At 53.7% G+C, this 18,262-nt stretch overlaps 1 protein-coding gene across 2 annotated transcripts in view; it reads left to right on the top strand.

The window, feature by feature from the left end:
• IQSEC3 (IQ motif and Sec7 domain ArfGEF 3) overlaps window positions 1-18,262 on the top strand; it is an 84,903-nt gene that overhangs the window by 46,478 nt on the left and 20,163 nt on the right. Inside the window, exons 4-5 of one of the 2 annotated variants that reach the window (XM_061124057.1) lie at window positions 7,309-8,423; window positions 10,305-10,466. In XM_061124057.1, coding sequence (XP_060980040.1) covers window positions 7,309-8,423; window positions 10,305-10,466 — 1,277 coding nt within the window. Of the gene's footprint in view, window positions 1-7,308; window positions 8,424-10,304; window positions 10,467-18,262 lie in introns of those variants that run through there. The other variant, XM_061124058.1, reaches the window with a different exon arrangement.

The raw sequence follows: 18,262 nt of genomic DNA, 5'->3' as shown, positions 1-18,262 counted from the left end.
AGCCCACAGGCAGTGTGTCCAGGGCTCTGCCCCTCTCACCACTGCAGGAAGCCCAGTGGCCCACATACTTCCAGGCAGGCGAAGCCCCCACCCCCAACCCTACTCCAGAGAGATGCCCTGCCTACCTGCCCACCCAACAGGCAAGCCCCCTGCTCAGGCACACACAGGCTCAAATGAGTTTTGAAGACAGTGGTGTCCTCCAGGTAGACTAAAGATCCCCGGGATTAGCCCAGATTGGGAGAGTCCAAGCGAAGGACCAGGGAGGCCTGGCATGCTGCAGTTCGTGAGGTCGCAGGGTCAGACAGGACTTAGCGACCGAACAACGAAAGCCCCCCTATTGGAGAACAAACTTCACTGAGGGGTTCTGGGTCTCCATCTTCCATTCTGTGAAGCAGCAAGAGAAAAAGTCAGTCACGGGGTCCCCGTTGATACCCCCCAAATGACAATGGCACAGTTGTTTTGGTGGAAAATTAAGAGACCTGAAAGGAGATGTGTGTGTGTGTGTGTGTGTGTGTGTGTGTGTGTGTGTGTGTGTGAACATGCTTAGACACAGACTTTATGACTTAGCATTGTTGAGGAACAGCATTGAGCCCAGAGCCACACGTGTGGGATTCAGTGTGTGTTCTTGCTCTAGTGACTTTGGGAAACACCAGTTAAGCACTCTGGGTGTTGGTTTCCTCATCAGCAAAACTGGGAATTATACCTTGAATCATCACTGACGTCCCTTCTAGCTCTAAAATGTGTAAGTTCTAAAGATCCATTCCTTAACCCGATGGACAGTTTTGGAAGCGAAGCTAGTAGAGAAGTCACTAAGACTGGGTTGAGCCCAGGTGAGCCCAGCCAGACTCATTCCTTCCTTTGAGCATGGATGCCAAGCGGTTACCCTGGGTCAGGGGCCAGCTGCCCACGATGCACCACAGGGCTTTCAGTAAGGTATTTGACAAAGTCTCCTGTGATATCTATGTGGACGGGATAGGAAGTGGTTTAGTTGACAATATAGTCAGGTGGGTTGCTCTCAAATGGAATTATCAAAAAAACACTGGTTTTTCTATCAGCACCGGTTCCAAGGTGATTGAGTCGGGACTTCCTTGCTTCTGCCCTGTTCAACCATTCTGAAAAGGGACTGATGCAAAGCCGAAAGGGGACAGCTAATACCTTGATAACAGAATCCCAGATTAAAAAAAAAAATCTAATTAGGACAGAAATGTGGTTAAATGGAAAATGTAAAGTGAAAGAGGGAAAACCCTCAGATTCTGTTCTTAGCTTTGAAAATCCCGCAGCACTATTATAAAATGAGCAGGCTTGGTCCTGGGCAAGAGGCCTTAGGGCTTGAGTTGACTACAAGCTCAAGATAAATCAACAGCCAGTGAAACCGCTGCCAGAAAAGTGGGCCCAGAGGCCTTCACAGACGTATAGATAAAACCCCCAGTGAGAGGAGCCTGGCGTGCTGCAGTCCATGTGGTCGCCAAGAGTCAGATGTGACTAAGCAACTGAACAACCAGCAAAAAGGAGGCAGCTGCCCGGAGCCCCACACTGGGTACTGGTCAGGCTGTCTGGTTCTAGGGGCTTCTTTTAAGAGGCAACAAAGAGAACCCTGAGGTTCTGAGGTTCTTCTAAGAAAGAAAACAAATTGGCTGGGGTCATATGATGGAGAAAGACATGGCAACTCACTCCAGTATTCTTGCCTGGAGAATCCGAAGGACAGAAGACCCAGGGGCTACAGTCCATGGGGCTACAGTCGCAAAGAGCTGGACACGACTGAAGTGACTTAGCACACACCCATTCACAGGGTCATATGGGGAAACTGTAGACATGAAGACGAGTTTTAAACATGGAAGAGTTGAATGTGAATTGGCTGGATCATATTATTTTCTATCATTCCAGGTAAAAATAGTGGTACTCGTGTGGCAGTCCAGCCTTTAAGACTCCCTGCTTCCAATGCAGCGGGCACAGGTTTGATCCCCGGGGAACAGTGATCCCATATGCCGGGACCAAAAAAATAAAAAGTTCTAAAAAATAAAAATAGTGGTACTAGTGCATTAAACTTATAGGAGAGGAAGGTTTTATTTTCTTTTTTATTGCCTTTTTTTTTTAAGCTTAATTAACAGTAAGAGCTGCTAAAAATGTAGCAGGTCCTGCTTCTGGGGTGGGGAATGCCCAAGCAGGAGCCGGGAGGCAGCCCATCTGGAGCGGCACGGTGTGAAGGGGTGGCCAGCTGGCCAGATGAGAGCGTCCTGTCAGTTCCCTGAGGACAGAGACCATCTCCTGTTCATCTGTGCACCCATCGCCCGGCATCCAGCAGAGGGTCTTGGACAGAGTAAGAGCTCATCGAGTGAATATTTTTTAAATAACTTTGATGAGCAAAGCAATGAGGAAGTGGGATACCCAAAAGAAAGAAACATGGAAAAAAAGAAAAAGAAACATGGTCCCTCCCTGCTCCCCGAAGAGATTACCATTCAGTTGAAGGAGTGGCCTGTTAGTAACACCAAAAGAGGCACCAAACTCCTGCCTAGGCCTGGGCAGGGAATTAGTTTAATTCTCACTGACTAGGGGCTATGGAGAGTCATGCAGGGTTCTAACAGGCACTGTGGACCTTTTTCATGTGAGTGTAGTTCTAGTAGATGGGCTTGCGTGTCAGGAGGGCGGAAGTGAGGCAAGAAAGATGAGGGCTGGTAGGGGTGCATCCGGGTCCTCCTGTCCTGGGGAATGGCCCCCCTCCCCTGGCCCAGGGAACCCTCCAGGCCAAGCACAGGCTAGGGGTGGGAGTATTAGTTGCTCAGTTGTGTGTGGCTCTTTGAGACCCCATGGACTGTAGCCCGCCAGGTTCTTCTGTCCATGGGATTCTCCAGGCAAGAATACTGGCAAAAAGCGATCGAGGAGTCGGGGCAGAGTGACTGAAAACACGGCATATGTTTACAAAAGATGGAACCCCACAGCTCTCTCTTCTGCAGGTGAACTGTGTGACCTTAGACAAGTTCCTTCCCTTTTCTGGGCCTTGGTTGCTGCCTATAGCCCTTTGCCTCAATTGCTAGCATTTCTATGCCCTTCCCCCCACTCCTGCACTGGTCCACACTCACTCCTTCTCTTGCTTTAGGACTTACTTCCCTGCGCCTTCCTCCTCCACTGCAGCTCTCCCAAGGCTATGGTGGAGGCCCCTTCTCAGTGATCCCACAGCACTCAGGTACTCCCTGACATTGCCCTCCAGCCCTGTTTACTTGACTTCTCCTTGAAGGCAGGGCAAAGATGTCCATCATTATATCCCTGGTGCCCAACACAGCACCTGGCATGAGAAGATGCTCAAAAGATGAAGAGGGGGAGGTAACAGCTCAGTGACCTGAGGGGATGGAGAGGGGCATGAAGTCTGGGTCAGGGGCTGACTCCATCTCAGGTTTTTTTGAGATCTGGGATTTAGTATTCTGCTCCTGTGGTCCTCACGAGTCACTCACATCCTGCAGTTTTGAGGCTGGAAGGGATCCTGGACAATCCTTATTCCCCCAGTTCACCAACCTGCCTGGCCTACTCCATCAGCCAGTCCAAAATCCCAGGTGAGAGGGCCTGGCTGGGGCGATGTTGCAGACGAGGGGCACTGTAGTGTCCCCCAGGCCTCTGGGTATGGGGGAGGGGAACACACATGGGGCAGGGGCTGGAGTGGTGCAGCCTTTGGCCCCAAGCCTAGACATAGAAGACAGCCTGGACTGCATTCCCCTGGGGCATAGGAGAGGGTTGAGTTTAGTTCAGGGTGCAAACATTGATGAAGCCCCAGTCATAGGTCAGGATGGCGGTGGGCACAGAGAATGATGTTCTGCCTATGGGGGCCGGGAGCCAGGGGTGGGCAGCAGGCATGAGGCTGGGGTGAGGGGAAGCCAGCTATATGACATGATGGGAACAAAAGGTGAGGCTCCCAGGACTGAATTCAGAGGCCATCAGGAGCAGTGGCTCCGGGCCAGGCTCTGGGCTGAGGCCACCAGTGGAGGAGACAATGAGGACACATCGGGGCCTCCAGGAGTTTCTGCTCTAGGAGGGGTCTGGGGGAGGGCGGGAAGGGAGGGAGCCTGAGTTAGATGAGCACCACCAAGATTAGCAGGGAAACTGAGTGTCAGAGAAGCAGGAGAGAACCTTCTCCAGGGGACTCAGGGCAGGGAGGCCCGTTCTGGTTGGGGGACTGGGAGGCTTCTTGGGGGAGGGACACTGAAAGACGGGAAACGTTTTTGCCTGGAGGAGAGGGCGAGGGTAGGAGCTGAGGGTGGAGAGGGGGTGACGGTGTGGGGAGGAGTGTGGGGGGTTGGGGGTTGTAGGGGGATGTGGAGGTGGGGAGGCTGAGCAAGTGCTGGGGCAGGAAAGCCCAGTATGTGGGGGTGCGGGCAGGGGCAGGAGGTGGGGCTGGCATGTGAGCAGTGGACTTCCTGTAGTAGGAGGGGCCGGGGTGGGTGGGGCCAGGCTACTGAGCCCCAGACCCGCCAGGACAGGGTGTTTATACTTATTTAGGGCAAGGGTCTCCTGCGACGGGAAGGCCTGTGTTCACCCTTCTCTCTGAGTACACTGCTCAGGGGAATGCAGTGCAAGGTGGGTGGTGCTGGAGGAGGAAGCAGGGAAGCAACCGGGGGCTGCCAGAGTGTCCAAGGGGGGAGTCCAGGGGCACCGCATGTGGCGACAGTCTGGTGGAAAGTTTGGAGTGATGGCAGAAGGTAAGGAGGGGTGGCGCTGTAGGACTTTGCACTTGACAGATGCAGAGGATAAGCCAGAGGAGGACCCAGGGACAAATGCCAGGTCCCCAGACTGGACAGCCTTAGAGCTGGGATATCACTGAGAGTTGGTTTCTTTTGGGGAAAGGGAGCAATGGACTGTTGGAAATGTAGGTCTTGGGTTGAGTCTAGGCATGGAGATTTGAAAGTCATGGAATCAACACTTCACCATCAAATTGCTACCACTTATTGAGCTTTGACCTACTGTGTGCCAGGTACCATGTGAAATAAGAATTCTCACCACAGAATGAAATCACAGAGTCAGCAGGATTAACTTCATTTAACAGACAAGAAAACAGATTCAGAGATGTTAAGAAACGTGTCCAAGGTCAGCCAGCAGGAAAGAGGTGGATCTGGGGCTGGGTGTTTCCCCATGGGCTTGCTCATTCACCTATCGCAGTGCAGTGAAGTTACGATGGAAGAAGACGAGGTTCTCAGACAAGAGGTGAGAGGATATTAGCCCCAGAGACATCTATATAGAGTTGCCATGAAGGCTCTGCCCAAGACAGTTCCCTCTTCATTAGCTGTTAATTATCAGCTACCGGGGCTGCTCTGAAGACTTCCCACATGGAAGTCAGGATGATGTCCAGCATAGGAAAATCATGAAGATGTGCCTGCAGAATGGAAGAGGGCAACGCATATGACTCTTCGCTAGCATGGTTAGGGACCCTGTGGATCCGGGAGCTGTAGGGAGACAGGAAAACCAAGATAGACTGGGTCATGAAGGCTGAGGACAGAGTTTCAAAGGATAAAGTATCAAAGCTGCAGAAAAATTGGGGAGCGGGGGAGTTGAGGATGGGATTTATTGACTAAAGTTCACTTTGAGGTGATCCTTTGGAGAGTCAGAAGGCTGGTGGGAGCAAGAGGCAGCTGCAAGCAGTCGGGGCACATGGGGCTGGCCGGTGGTTCGGCATTTGCTCGCAGATTGAGGCACAGGAGGTAGAGGAGTCTGCCTGTAGGTTTAGTGGAAAATAGAGAGTGGGCTAGTGCCCCAGAATGGGGGAGTCAAGCAGTCTGGGAGACTTAGGAGGGTCTGTAGGCTGGTGGAAAGGGACCAATGCTGGGCTGGAGGCTGGAAATGCAAGTAGAAGGGACTAGTGGATGAAGAAAGCTTACAAAAGAGGCAAGAGATGGTAAGATTGTCAGCCTGAGAGAGGAACGTTATGGTGAGGTTAGGAAGCACGTCGAAGGGTTCCGTGTACTGGAGGATGGAATTTGGCCTTTCTGTCTGTACCCCACCTCTCCGTGATCCTGGGGGAGGTTGGAGGGCTAGTGGTCTTGCCTTGAGCTGTCGACCCCAGCCACCAGTCCCGATTCTTAGTTCAGGAATGTCACTCTGTAAGTGGAGTGTACGACGCGTGACTGGCAACAGGACACAATTTCAGAGCCCAGGAATACTTTCTCACTTCCTAAGCTTCCCTAAGGACTGATGGAACCCACCACAGTGCCACCATTTTGCCCATCCCCTTTGTCCAGTCTTTGTCTGTTGTTTACATGCAAAAAACTGCCCAGGAGGAAGCACTGCTAACCCCTCTTGGTCATTCACACCTCAAAGAGAATGTTTTTCTAGTCCTTTCCCCGGAGAGATTTTTGATAAGGGAGAAAAAGTGAGTGCTTAGCCACCCAAGAAGAGAAAAGACCACAGAGTGGGAAGAGAGCTGGGGGGAGAGGACGAAAGGCCTTGAGGACAGACTGGCCAGTGCCTGAAGTTTTCCTGGGTCCAGATCTGCCCAAATGAAGTAGCACCCGCTATCCCACCTCACCATCAGCCCCACCAAGCCCTGCCCTGATAGGAACAGCTCCCATTATTGGGAACAGAGGTGACTTGAATTGAAGAACATGATAGCTGGAGGATCTCCCACTGTTGAAATATCCATCCATCACCCATCTGTCTTTTTACTAAATTCACATTTACTGAGCTTTGACATGTGCCAGCCCTTGGGCTCGGTACTGGGAACACAGATGATCAAACCTCAACCCCAAGTCTTATGCGGCTCCCAGAAACAGGAAACGACCCCAATTCGTGACATGAATACCGAGAAAGAAAGCAGGTGAACAGGAGTAGTGGCAATGCTTTTTAACCTTTCTATTTAATCTTCAGTTCTATTATTTAAAATATACACAAAAGTAGAAAGACTAGTATAATAAACTTCCATTTAACCATCACCCAGCTCCAATTAATATTGTTTCATCTAACCCTTCTACTTTTTGATGAAATACTTTAATACAAATTCAAGATACCACGCATTTCAGAAATAAATACTTCCATATGTGAATATATGGAAACAATCACCTACTACCATTGGCAACTGCCCCACCCTTGCCGTGGGTATCCCCAACCCCAGAATCCAATCCTACACCCCACACCTTTAGGAGTCTTGGCAGCAACCTGGCATTTGAGGCCATCGCACAGAGTTTTCAGAGTTTGGCCCCTCAGTGCCGGCCTAGCTGTGCCTTCCCAGGCCCCCGCAAAGCGTCAGCCAGGTCACCCCCTGCCCTGGTCTCCGAAAGCGTTGTCACATCCCTTCCCTAACCACGCTCCCACGCCTCTCTGTCCTCACTGCAGATTGAAATGCTAGAACACAAGTACGGGGGCCACCTGGTGTCCCGGCGCGCCGCTTGCACCATCCAAACCGCCTTCCGCCAGTACCAGCTCAGCAAGAACTTCGAGAAGATCCGCAACTCGCTCCTGGAGAGCCGCCTGCCGCGGCGCATCTCCCTGCGCAAGGCGCGCGCGCCCACGGCGGAGAGCCTGGCGGCCGAGAGGGCGCTCCTGGAGGGCTGCGGCCTCGCGGGGCTGCCTCTGGTGCGCTCGCCCTCCCTGCCGCCCACCTTTGCGGGCACGCTCACCGAGCTGGAGGACTCCTTCACTGAGCAGGTGCAATCCCTAGCCAAGTCCATCGACGACGCCCTCAGCACCTGGAGCCTCAAGACCATGTGCTCCCTGCAGGAGAGCGGCGCTTACCAGATCCACCGGGCCCTGCGCGCGGGCGCGGGACCGCTGGGCCTGGAGAGCGAGGCGCGGGAGCCCGAGGGCGCCTCCCTGGGGGCCGGGGCCGAGCCCGCTGAGCCCCCCAGTCCGCCTCAGGGCCACGGCAGCACCCTCATGATGGCCTTCCGGGACGTCACAGTGCAGATCGCCAGCCAGAACATCTCTGTCTCCTCCTCCACGGCCCTGTCGGTGGCCAACTGCCTGGGCGCGCAGACGGCCCCGGCCCCCACAGACTCCGCGGTGATTAAGGCCGAGGAGGGCGAGGCCAGGGCACAGGAGGCCCCGGAGGGCCCCGAGGCCCCCAGTGCCGACCAGGGGGCCGCGCCCGCTGAGGACCCGAGCGTAGAGGTGGAGGCCGGCGGGGCCCTGCGCGCCAGCTCGCCCGTGGCCGCGGGGCCAGTGGTGGAGGAGGATGAAGAGGAGGAGACCGAGGAGGCGGCGAAAAGGACCGAGGCCGAACTGGAGGCCGGGGACAACTCGGAGCAGCTGAGCAGCAGCAGCACGTCCACCAAATCAGCCAAGTCGGGTTCCGAAGCGTCAGCCTCGGCCTCCAAGGAGGCCCTGCAGGCCATGATCCTGAGCTTGCCACGCTACCACTGCGAGAACCCGGCGAGCTGCAAGTCACCCACGCTGTCCACCGACACCCTGCGCAAGCGGCTGTACCGCATCGGCCTCAACCTCTTCAACATGTAAGTCGGGGTGGGGGATGGGGGGGAAAGGGGCACCTGCACTTAACCATGAGCAAGGTTCCTGGGAATGGGCCGCATGGACCCAGAGGCCTCCCCTGGGGGCCTGGGGGCCACACCTGCTCCTTGAGATACTGGGTGGGGGAGCACACATTTTATTTTTAATTGGTATGAATTTACTTTAAGGACGAGGGCTAAAACACCTCAAACCTATGCTTTGACCACTAGTACTGCTGGGAAGAAGCAAGGCTTTGAAAAGTGAGAGAATTTACAAGAAAATGCAGTATTAAGTAAATAATAGAAGGATGGAACAGAAATCACTCAGGTGGGACATGAAGTTGGGGAAATGGGGAACATCAGCCCCATGGGGTTGATGACGGGAGAAGAGAGAGAGTGATGGAAGGAGGAAACGTCAGGGGAGCAGAGACCTAGTGCAAGGAACAGGAGAGGAGTGGGGGGGGCGGACAGGAGGGGAGTGTGATGCAAGTGGAAGTGGAACAGAAGAGAGCAGGGGCGTGGACATACAGATATGAATGACCGCTATAGCTCAGAGCCCCCAGCCAGACTTTCCTTGCTACCAAGAGGTATACAGCTGGTGACAAGCAGAGGAAACACACACACCCGTCCTAGGGAGATTTCAAGTACACCTACTCATCTCCACCCTCCACTCACCCCTTCCTTCATAGACCTGAACTGGAAAACACAGCATCTCTCCCACTAATCAGTGCGGACTAGACAGAAACCATTCACCTGTGTGTTTGTTTACTCATTTCGTAATGATTTTTGGAGTGCTTAGTCCCGAAACCACATAGATGGGCAACACACATCCTCTGGCCTCAAGCTTATATTCAACAGCCTGCCTGAGATAAAATGTTGCAAACTTCAAATTTTTAGAGAGAGCATTATTATGCCATTTTATAGAACAGGAATCAGGCTCACACAGTGAGGTGAGCTGAGCACTGTGAAGCAGCTAGTCAGCAGCATAGCTGGGTGAAGTCATATTTGCCTGACCCCCAGCCCAGTGCTCTTTCTTCTATATCAGGCAGCCACTGGGATGAGCGTAACCTCAGCCCTGCCTCCCCAGGCCCACACAGATGCCTGGCCCCACAAGGCAGTGCTTCTCAAATGATGTGTACTGAAGGATCAGCCTGGGTTTTTACTCAGTACGTCGTGGGCTGATACTTTTGTAAAATTCAATAAACGTGAGTTGCTAGAAAAACAGTCACATGCTTGGTTGTCCTGAAAATGTCAGCCTGCTATAAACGGGTCTAAAGGCTTACCCTCTATTTCTGTCCTTATCTTCTCCTGGACCAGTAAGACTCAGCTCAGGGAGCAGCAGGGATTTGCAGACCAGGCTGGGAGCACATTTACCTTAAATCACAGCACCCACACCCACATCCACACCCACTCACAGAGACTCCAGCCTGGGAAAGTAATCCCTGGGGAGCAGGGTCTTTCTTGTGTCTACAATGCACAGGGAAGAGGGATGTGGTAGGAGATCCCACCTCCATTTCCCAATTCACCCTCTTCCCGGTTCCAACATGGATCCTGAGTAGAGGGCTTGGGGGCCTGAAGATCAGATCCAGTGGGACTGATGCTTGAAGACAGAAAGAACGCCCCTCCACCTGCTCTGGAGCCCGCTTTGACCAGCCCTCCCCAGCCCCTCAACACCCTCTCTCCTGGGCAGGGAGGTTCAGAAGCATGTGCAGAGAGAGCCTTCGGAAAGGGAGGCCCTCTGCAGCAGAAGGAATAGTGGCATTTCTTGGGAATTCTACCCAGGGACCTCCAGGCACTTCTATGGTTCCCTGGGCTGGAAGAAAAGGAGGAAAGGCATCACAGACCACCTTGCCTCACTCTCTATTTCTTTTCCCCACCCCACCCCAGAAACCCAGACAAGGGCATCCAGTTCTTGATCTCTCGAGGCTTCATCCCCGACACCCCCATTGGAGTGGCCCATTTCCTGCTTCAGCGTAAGGGCCTGAGCCGCCAGATGATCGGCGAGTTCCTGGGCAACAGCAAGAAGCAGTTCAACCGCGATGTGCTCGAGTGAGTGGCTGCCTCCGGGTTCTGCCCCACCCTCCTAGCCCACCCTACACTCCAGGATCTCCTGGGTGGCCTGGGACCTCAGCTAGGGAAGGACACGGGGCAAGACAGGACTTCTGAAGTCTGGGTGGATTCCCAGAAGACCTGGCTCCAGTCCTAGGGGCTTCCTGTTTGGTCAAAGGAGCCAGCATCCCCATGATCCTTAGCCAATCACCTGCTTCCTCTCCTGTTATCCTGCAGCTTACTAAGCCAGGGTGCTCCTCCCACAGGCACTGGGGATGAGGATGAGGCTGGGGGTGGGGCTAGCACAGAAATGGTCCAGGGAGACCAAAAGGCAAGAGAGTGAAACTGGAAGAGGGCTGTGTCAGTGCTGGGGCCATCACCACCTGGGGAACTGACCCCTCAGCATCACCTGTGGCCTGTCCAGTCCCCCAGCCTCTGAGCATCCGCTTCATATCGTGGAGGAACCACGAGGCAGGAAAGGAAGGGGTTAGGGTTTTTAGAGCCAGAAAGTACGTTTGTTGTTGTGTAGTCGCTAAGTCATATCCGACTCTTTTGAGATCCCATGGATGTAGCCCGCCAGCCTCCTCTGTTCATGGGATTTTCCAGGCAAGAATACTGGAGTGGGTTGCCATTCTCTTCTCCAGGGGATCGTCCCAACCCAGGGATTGAAGCCACGTCTTCTGCTTGGCAGGCAGATTCTTTACCACCGAGCCACCAGAAACTACGATTGCGTAAAGATAGATTGACCACCAAGATCACACAATCAAAAAATTGTTTTAAAGTCCAATAGATGAGGTGTTTGGTGGGGGGAGTGAGGGGGCTGCCTTGGTTCAACTTCATGGGTGTGATGCTGTGGGTAGGTAGGTGAGCCTCACGGCAGGGGCAGATTCCCTAGGACTCAGGAGCAGGACCTTGGAGCCACCTCGCCTCTCCAAAGAGGGGGTGAGGCCCTGTGAAGTCTGCCCCGGACCCCTGCCTCCCCTCCTGACTCCATGCTCCTCCTCTCTTCCGCTGGCTCCCTGAGCTCACTTCCTCTCCAAAGTCACCGTTCTGTAGGGAGCCCTCCCCACTTCTCTCCCACCCCCTTGTCCTTGAGCACACTCAGCAGAAGTGTTTCCTCAGGGGTCCTGGGAGAACCCCCTCCTCCTGTACTTGCTCTTGGAGCAGCAAAGGCCCACCACAGAGGGCCAGGGATCCTGCTCCAGGTTTAGAAGCAAGAGGGTCACTGTCAGTATCCCTGGGGTGGGAGCTAGAGACCTGGCTTCTCCTTTTTTTAGAGACACGTTTATTTATTTGGCTGTGCTGGATCTTAGTCGTGGAATGCAAGATCATTAGTTTTGGCATGTGAACTCTTGGGCTTCCCTTGTGGCTCAGCTGGTAAAGAATCTGCCTGCAATGTGGGAGACCTGGATTCGATCCCTGGCTTGGGAAGATCCCCTGGAGAAGGGAAAGGCTACCCACTCCAGTATTCTGGCCTGGAGAATTCCATGGACTGTATGTGTAGTCCATGGGGTTGCAAAGAGTCGGACACGACTGAGCGACTTTCACTTCACTTCATTTCACGTGAACTGTTAGTTGCAGCACATGAAATCTAGTTCCCTGACTAGGGATCGAGCCTTGGCTGTCTGCAATGGGGGCTCCGAGTCTTAGCCACTGGAGCCCCAGGGAAGTCCCGACCTGGCTTCTGTTTGTGGAGCAGCCTTGGTGCTGTGTCTTGGGACAGCCCCTGCCCTCCGGCCATGGCCTGTGCTTCCATACCTAGAGGGTGGAGGGGTTGGGCTATGAGGGGAGGTCAGCTGTCCTTAGGAGTCCCTGTCACCGAAATCCATGATGGGGTAGTTGTTACCTGAATGCAGTCAGAAGAGAGGGAGGTGGGACCCATCCAAGGGACCTTGAGATCCCTGATGGCCTTCTCTTGTCTCTGACTTGGTGGCTTTGGACAGTTGGCTGTCCCTCCTGGTGCCCAAACCCACAAATGCACATGCTTCCCTTCCCCCTCCGGGGATGCTTTGAGGAACTAGGCAAGAGGAGAAAGCCAATTTCCTGTCTTTTTCCTCGTCTACTTTTCTTCTGGTTCATCTCTCCAGCCTTTTCATTTGTCTTTGTCCCCTTTCCACCAATGAGCGAGTGAAGCTGCTACATCTGATGGCTTCATTCTTTCCAGCTGCCCCACGACCCAGGGGTGACCTGGCTTTGTCCTCTACTCTGGGGCAGAGGTGGCAGCTTCACTTCCAGGCCCTGACTGCCTTGTCTGGTCTCTCCCACCTTTCCAGGTCTCGTGTGGTCTGGCCCTGGAATTCTAACCTGCTTCCCATCCCCCTACCCCCGCTCCCAGCTTCCCCCCCATCCCCCGCCTGCACTTCAGGGAACACATGGTTTTTCTCCAGCCCAGGTTGTGCTGAGCAGCACATCGAAAACTTAATTGCCCATCCTCCACGGGAGACTGAGTGTGTGGGCTGGAGACTCAGACCAGCTGCTATGCAGGAGGGCACAGGGCTGGGGGCTGGGCTGGCGGCTGGACGGGCTCAGGCTTGGATGAGGGGGCAGTGGGGTGAGAGAAGAGGTGGCTGGACCCGAGAGGCCAGCTCTGACTCCTGCTCTGCTCCTAACAGGCTGGAGTTTTTGCATGTCACTTCTGCTCCAGGCCTCAGCTTCCTCACCTGCAGAGAAGCTGGGCTGGGCTGTGTGAGCTCGGTCCCTCCAGCACCAGGGATGAATCTATCTTTTTCCCCAATCCTTAGTGCGTTTGTAACATCTTGGCATCATGCAAAATCTTCTGCCCTAAAGCATGCTTTGTCACCATGCCAGAGCCACCCAGAGCTGCATTCAGGAGAACAGGATGGCCATTCACCACTCATTCACCAAATATTGAGCGCCTACTGTATGTAGGGAACCAGGGCTGAGTTGGGTATCCCATGTGTGTACCTGTGTGTGTACATATAGAAAGGGGAAGGAACAGGCATGGCTTCAGGAAAGATACAGACCTAGGTGTCAACAGGGAGAGATGAGAGGAGGAACGTGGAAAGAGAGGCGAGGGGCCCAGGACCCTCCAGTGGGCACTGTGGGCTTGGGGAGGGTGGAGGGCAGAGCCGAGCCTGGATTCTGCCCCAGTGAATGCCCCCCACCCTGCGTGCTTTGCTCTGCCACCACACAGGCCCTGGGCTCCAAGGCCCTGGCACACCCAGCCTGCATGTGGCAGCTCCTCCCCCAAGTCTGCATCACCCGGATGCCTGGTTTGTCCCCTGCAAGGTGCCCGGAGAGGACGGAGAGGCAGGAAGAGGCAGGCACTGGCGAGGCAGCCAGGCCCTGGGAGTTCTGGCATCTCCCTGCGGCTCAAGCCAGCATCCCCTGCCCCTTCCTTCCCCCATCAGAGGAAACGCACCAGTGAGGGGATTCTGCAGCGCGCCCCGCCCCCACCCGTGACATTCAGCCCGTCGCATCCATCCGTACAAAGCTGTTTGCTGAATAAAAGACATAAATCACCCCTCCCCTTGGAGACTGAGACAGCCCAAACCGCCACACTCTCCAAGATACAGCCAGACAGGAAGGGGAGAGGTGGGGAAAGGTCTCTCGGAGGGAGAGGGCCTGGGAGGAGGGCGGACACGGTGAGCGGAGGTGCCCCGCACCAGACGGAATCTGCCCCTGAAGCTGATCTGCGTTTGAGCATCACAGAGGTGGTGATATTTGCCTCCAGAATCAGGCCCTCGGTGCCGTTAAAAGCTGACCTCTCTTTTCATTCCTTTCTGTGCTAGTCCATGAAAGCCCCATTCCAAGAAGGAATGTGTCCAACCAGGCTCTACTGAATAATAATAGAAGGCATTCTGAGCTCAAAGGGCTATGTCCATTCCCGTGTTTACCTGGGAAGGTTTTGGGTTTTGGCTCTCCCTTTTTTTTCTTTTTTTTTAGGAGAAGCCAGCCTCAAGTTTGTCATTTGTCAAATGGGGATAATAGAACCAGTCATATGAATTAAATTTTAAAATGGATATGAAGTGCTTAACTCGGTGCCTGATGCTTAGTAAATTCTTTTAAAATGTCAGCTATTTCTGTTACTGTATTTTCTATTTAAAACCACAGGGCATAAAAAGAAGCCCAGGGCATTAGACCCCCTCACCCCCCACTCCCCCACGGCCCCTCCCCTAACACAGGGAAACCTCAGACTCCTCAGGGCAGGTCTCAGTTCACTGCTGGGGATGGGAGGGGCTGCCCCGAGCCTGGAGGAAGCCCCCCTCTGGTGCTGAGAAGGAAGGTCAGTGGGAGCCAGAGGGCCGTGGGGGTCTGAATTCTTGGGGGGGCTGAAAGCACTTCCCTCTCCGTTTTCACATGGCTGGGAAATTTGCCTCTGCTCTATTTCCTTCCTGAAGTGTTCGCTTCAGCAGGTTTGAAGGCCAGTGGATGGGGGGCTGTTGTGTGCGGGTTCTCAGCAGCCTCCCTCCTGGCCCGCGTGATTGCCGCGCACGTGGACAGCATCTGTCCTTTCCACGGAGATGCAGGGAGGGCGGTTTGGGGGTTGAGCAGTCCTGGGGGGCAGGGTGGGAGAGAAGGTTTCCCTGGGGGATTCCTTCTTGCACTGCGTCTGCTCCATCCTCTGTTAGATACTGAAGTAGGACGTTTCAGTCAAATTTCATTATTTCATTTCCCTGGAAATGTGTCGGCCAGCGTGTAACAGATTTCTTCTTCTTCGGGGACACTCAGAAATGAAGACAGATTGTCTGTCAAATTTAACAGGCTGGAATGCGCTGGCCTCTCTTCGCTGGGAAGCGCCGACTCCAGAAGGTCCTGGATGTTGTCTGCGTATAGCTTCCGATGGGTTGTCTTGCTCCCGAGGAGGTCCACGGGCGAGGGGAGAGCAGGCCGGCACCCATGCCCACCCTGGTGGGTCTGGAGGGGGATGGAGAGAGGCCAGGGGCAGACACTGATAGGAGGCTTTGCACAACTCTGAAAACTTGATGCTGCCCCCACTCAGAGGGATGGAAGGAGAAGGTCTCTTCTAACAGGGGTGTCTTGGGGTTTTATGACCTCGAGCCCTCCCCTCTCCAGTGCCCTTTCCTCCACCCTTGCCTATACACACACACACACACACACACACACACACACACACACGCACGCACGCACACACACGGATGAGAGATTCTCCTTAACAGTTAGCAGTCACTGGTATTTCACAATCACTCACTCCTGAACATGGAGACCCTGGAACTCCAAGTTTAAGAGTGGGATGAATTCCAAGTCCAGAGTTGAGACTCCCTTTGGCTTAGTCACGGGTACCTGGAAATTGGGCTTCTGTATAAAAATGAACAAACCCAGCACCCACTCCTTTCCTGAGCCCTCCAGTCCTAGCCCAGGAGGGGTCTCTCTCAATCCTGTGTGGTAACTCGGGTGGCTGACACTGGCTGCTCAGTGCAAGGGGACTTCCTGGAGGTCCTTCCTGGGGGTCACACCCGCCCGGGGTTTCTCAGGAGGGCTGTCTGTGAGTGCGTGGGCGCTCACGTGTGTCAAGTGTGTATCGTGTGCCAGCAGGCATGGTTCCAAGAGCCTCATACGCAGAGCCACGTTCTTTCTTCCCGGCAGCGCTGTGAGGCGAATGCTGGAGTCTGCACCCAGTGAAGGAGCTGAGTACCAGAGAAGGTGGGTTGCTTGCCCACAGAGCTGAGCAGTGGCTGAGATCTGAAGTCGGGCAGAATGGTCCACAGCCTGAACCCTTAGCTCTGCACCTTCCTGCCTTCTGCTTCATCCCAGCAGGCGTCTGGTCCAGATGTCTCTACTGCGCATGTCAGACTCCAGTTGTGAATCATGGTGCTGAGAAACACGCCTTGGACAGTCAGTTAGTCCAGCCCCCTCATTTTCCCCGGGCAGGGACTGAGGCCCGAGAGAAGAAACGTCTAGTGCCCTGGCCAAAATTAGATGCCCTCCTGTCCCCGCGTGCGTACTAAGTCGCTCAGTCTGTCTGATTTTATGTGACCCCCATGGACTGTATGTAGCCTGCCAGATCCTCTGTCCATAGGGTTCTCCAGGCAAGAACACTGGAATGGGTTGCCACTCTCTCCTCCAGGGGATCTTCCCGACCCAGGGATCAAACCCACGTCTCTTGTGTCTCCTGCATTGGCAGGTGGGTTCACTAGCACCACCCGAGAAGCCCCTCCCATCCCTGGTGCACCTTTATTTGCTGGCCACGACACCCTCATCTAGGAAGAAAGCAGAGCTGAGGAACTGGTCCACAAACCTCCGTTGGTCTGAGCCGACTCTGTTTCCTCTCTCTGACGGCCTATGTTATAAACAGTTGATGGGTCTGGTGATGGACTTTCAGGCAGAGTTAATTGGCAATGATGGCAAGGTTGTTTATAGCTCTGCTAGTAGAAACTTCAGATCTGCTTAACCACCGGGCACATCAGCTCTGATTTGGTTCCTAACCAAACTCTCATTTCCTTTTTAAAAATATATTTGTGTATATATACATGTACTGTCTGAGTCACTATATATATATAGTCACTATATATATATATAGGCTTCCCTGGTGGCTCAGAAGGTAAGAAAGAAACTGTCTGCTATGCGGGAGACCTGGGTTCGGTCCCTGGGTTGGGAAGATCCCCTGGAGGAGGACATGGCAACCCACTCCAGTATTCTTCCTGGGAAATCCCATGGACAGAGGAGACTGGCAGGCTACATACAGTCCATGGGGTTGCAAAGAGTCGGACATGACTGAGCAACTAAACACACACACACATATATTTTTTATTTTATTTTTATTTTTTTTATTTTTTATTGAAGTATAGCTGATTTACAATGTTGTGCCAATCTCTGCTGTATAGCAAAGTGACTCCGTTATAGAGACATTCTTTTATATATTCTTTTCCATTATGGTTTGTCACGGGATATTGAGTATAATTCCCTGGGCTATACAGTAGGCCCTTGTTGGTTATCCATTCTAAATGTAATAGTTGCGACTACCAACCCTAAACTCCCAGTCTATCCCTCCCTCCCCTACGCCTTGGCAACTGCAAGTTGGGAACTCTCTGTTTCTTATACTCTGTTATAAACTGAGAGCTTTACATACATCATCTCTTCTAAAACCCATAACCCCACCTGCCCACTGGTGGGGATGTTACCTGTAACTCGGTGTTACAGGGTTAGCTCCATTCTAGAGATGAGAAAAGTGAGGCCCAGCGAGGCTAAGTGACTGGAACCTGACAGTTATATGGTGGAAGTGAAGTGAAGTGAAATTTGCTCAGTAGCGTCCGACTCTTTGTGACCCCTTGGACTATAGCCCACCATGCTCCTCTGTCCATGGGGATTCTCCAGGCAAGAATACTGGAGTGGGTTGCCATGCCCTCCTCCAGGGGATCTTCCCGACTAAGGGACTGAACCCAGGTCTCCCGCATTGCAGGCAGATTCTTTACCAGCAGAGCCACAAGGGAAGCCCAAGAAGACTGGAGTGGGCAGCCTATCCCTTCTCCGGGGGATCTTCCCGACCCAGGAACTGAACTGGGGTCTCCAGCATTGCCGATGGATTCTTTACCAACTGAGCTACCAGGGAAGTCTAAGATTCAAACCCAAGGATGCCTGACACCAAGGGCCTGACATCTTCCTGACCCACCCCTGTCATCGGCACAGAGCATGGGTCTCGAATAGCAGCAGCCCCTGAAAACTTGTTAGCGATGTCAATTCTCAGATTCTAGCCCAGACCCCTGGAATCAGAAACCCTGGGGTGGTGCCCAGCCTCCTGCTTGCTGATCAGCCTGCCAGGTGGCTCTGGTGAGCCCTCGAGTTTGAGAACCACCGGGTGGGGCTGCTAGCCCGGC

The sequence above is a fragment of the Dama dama genome, chromosome 22 (assembly GCF_033118175.1).
Source record: "Dama dama isolate Ldn47 chromosome 22, ASM3311817v1, whole genome shotgun sequence".
Classification (NCBI taxonomy): Eukaryota; Metazoa; Chordata; class Mammalia; order Artiodactyla; family Cervidae; genus Dama; species Dama dama.
Note: the sequence above shows the minus strand (reverse complement) of the source record. Positions and strands in the feature narration are given on the sequence as shown.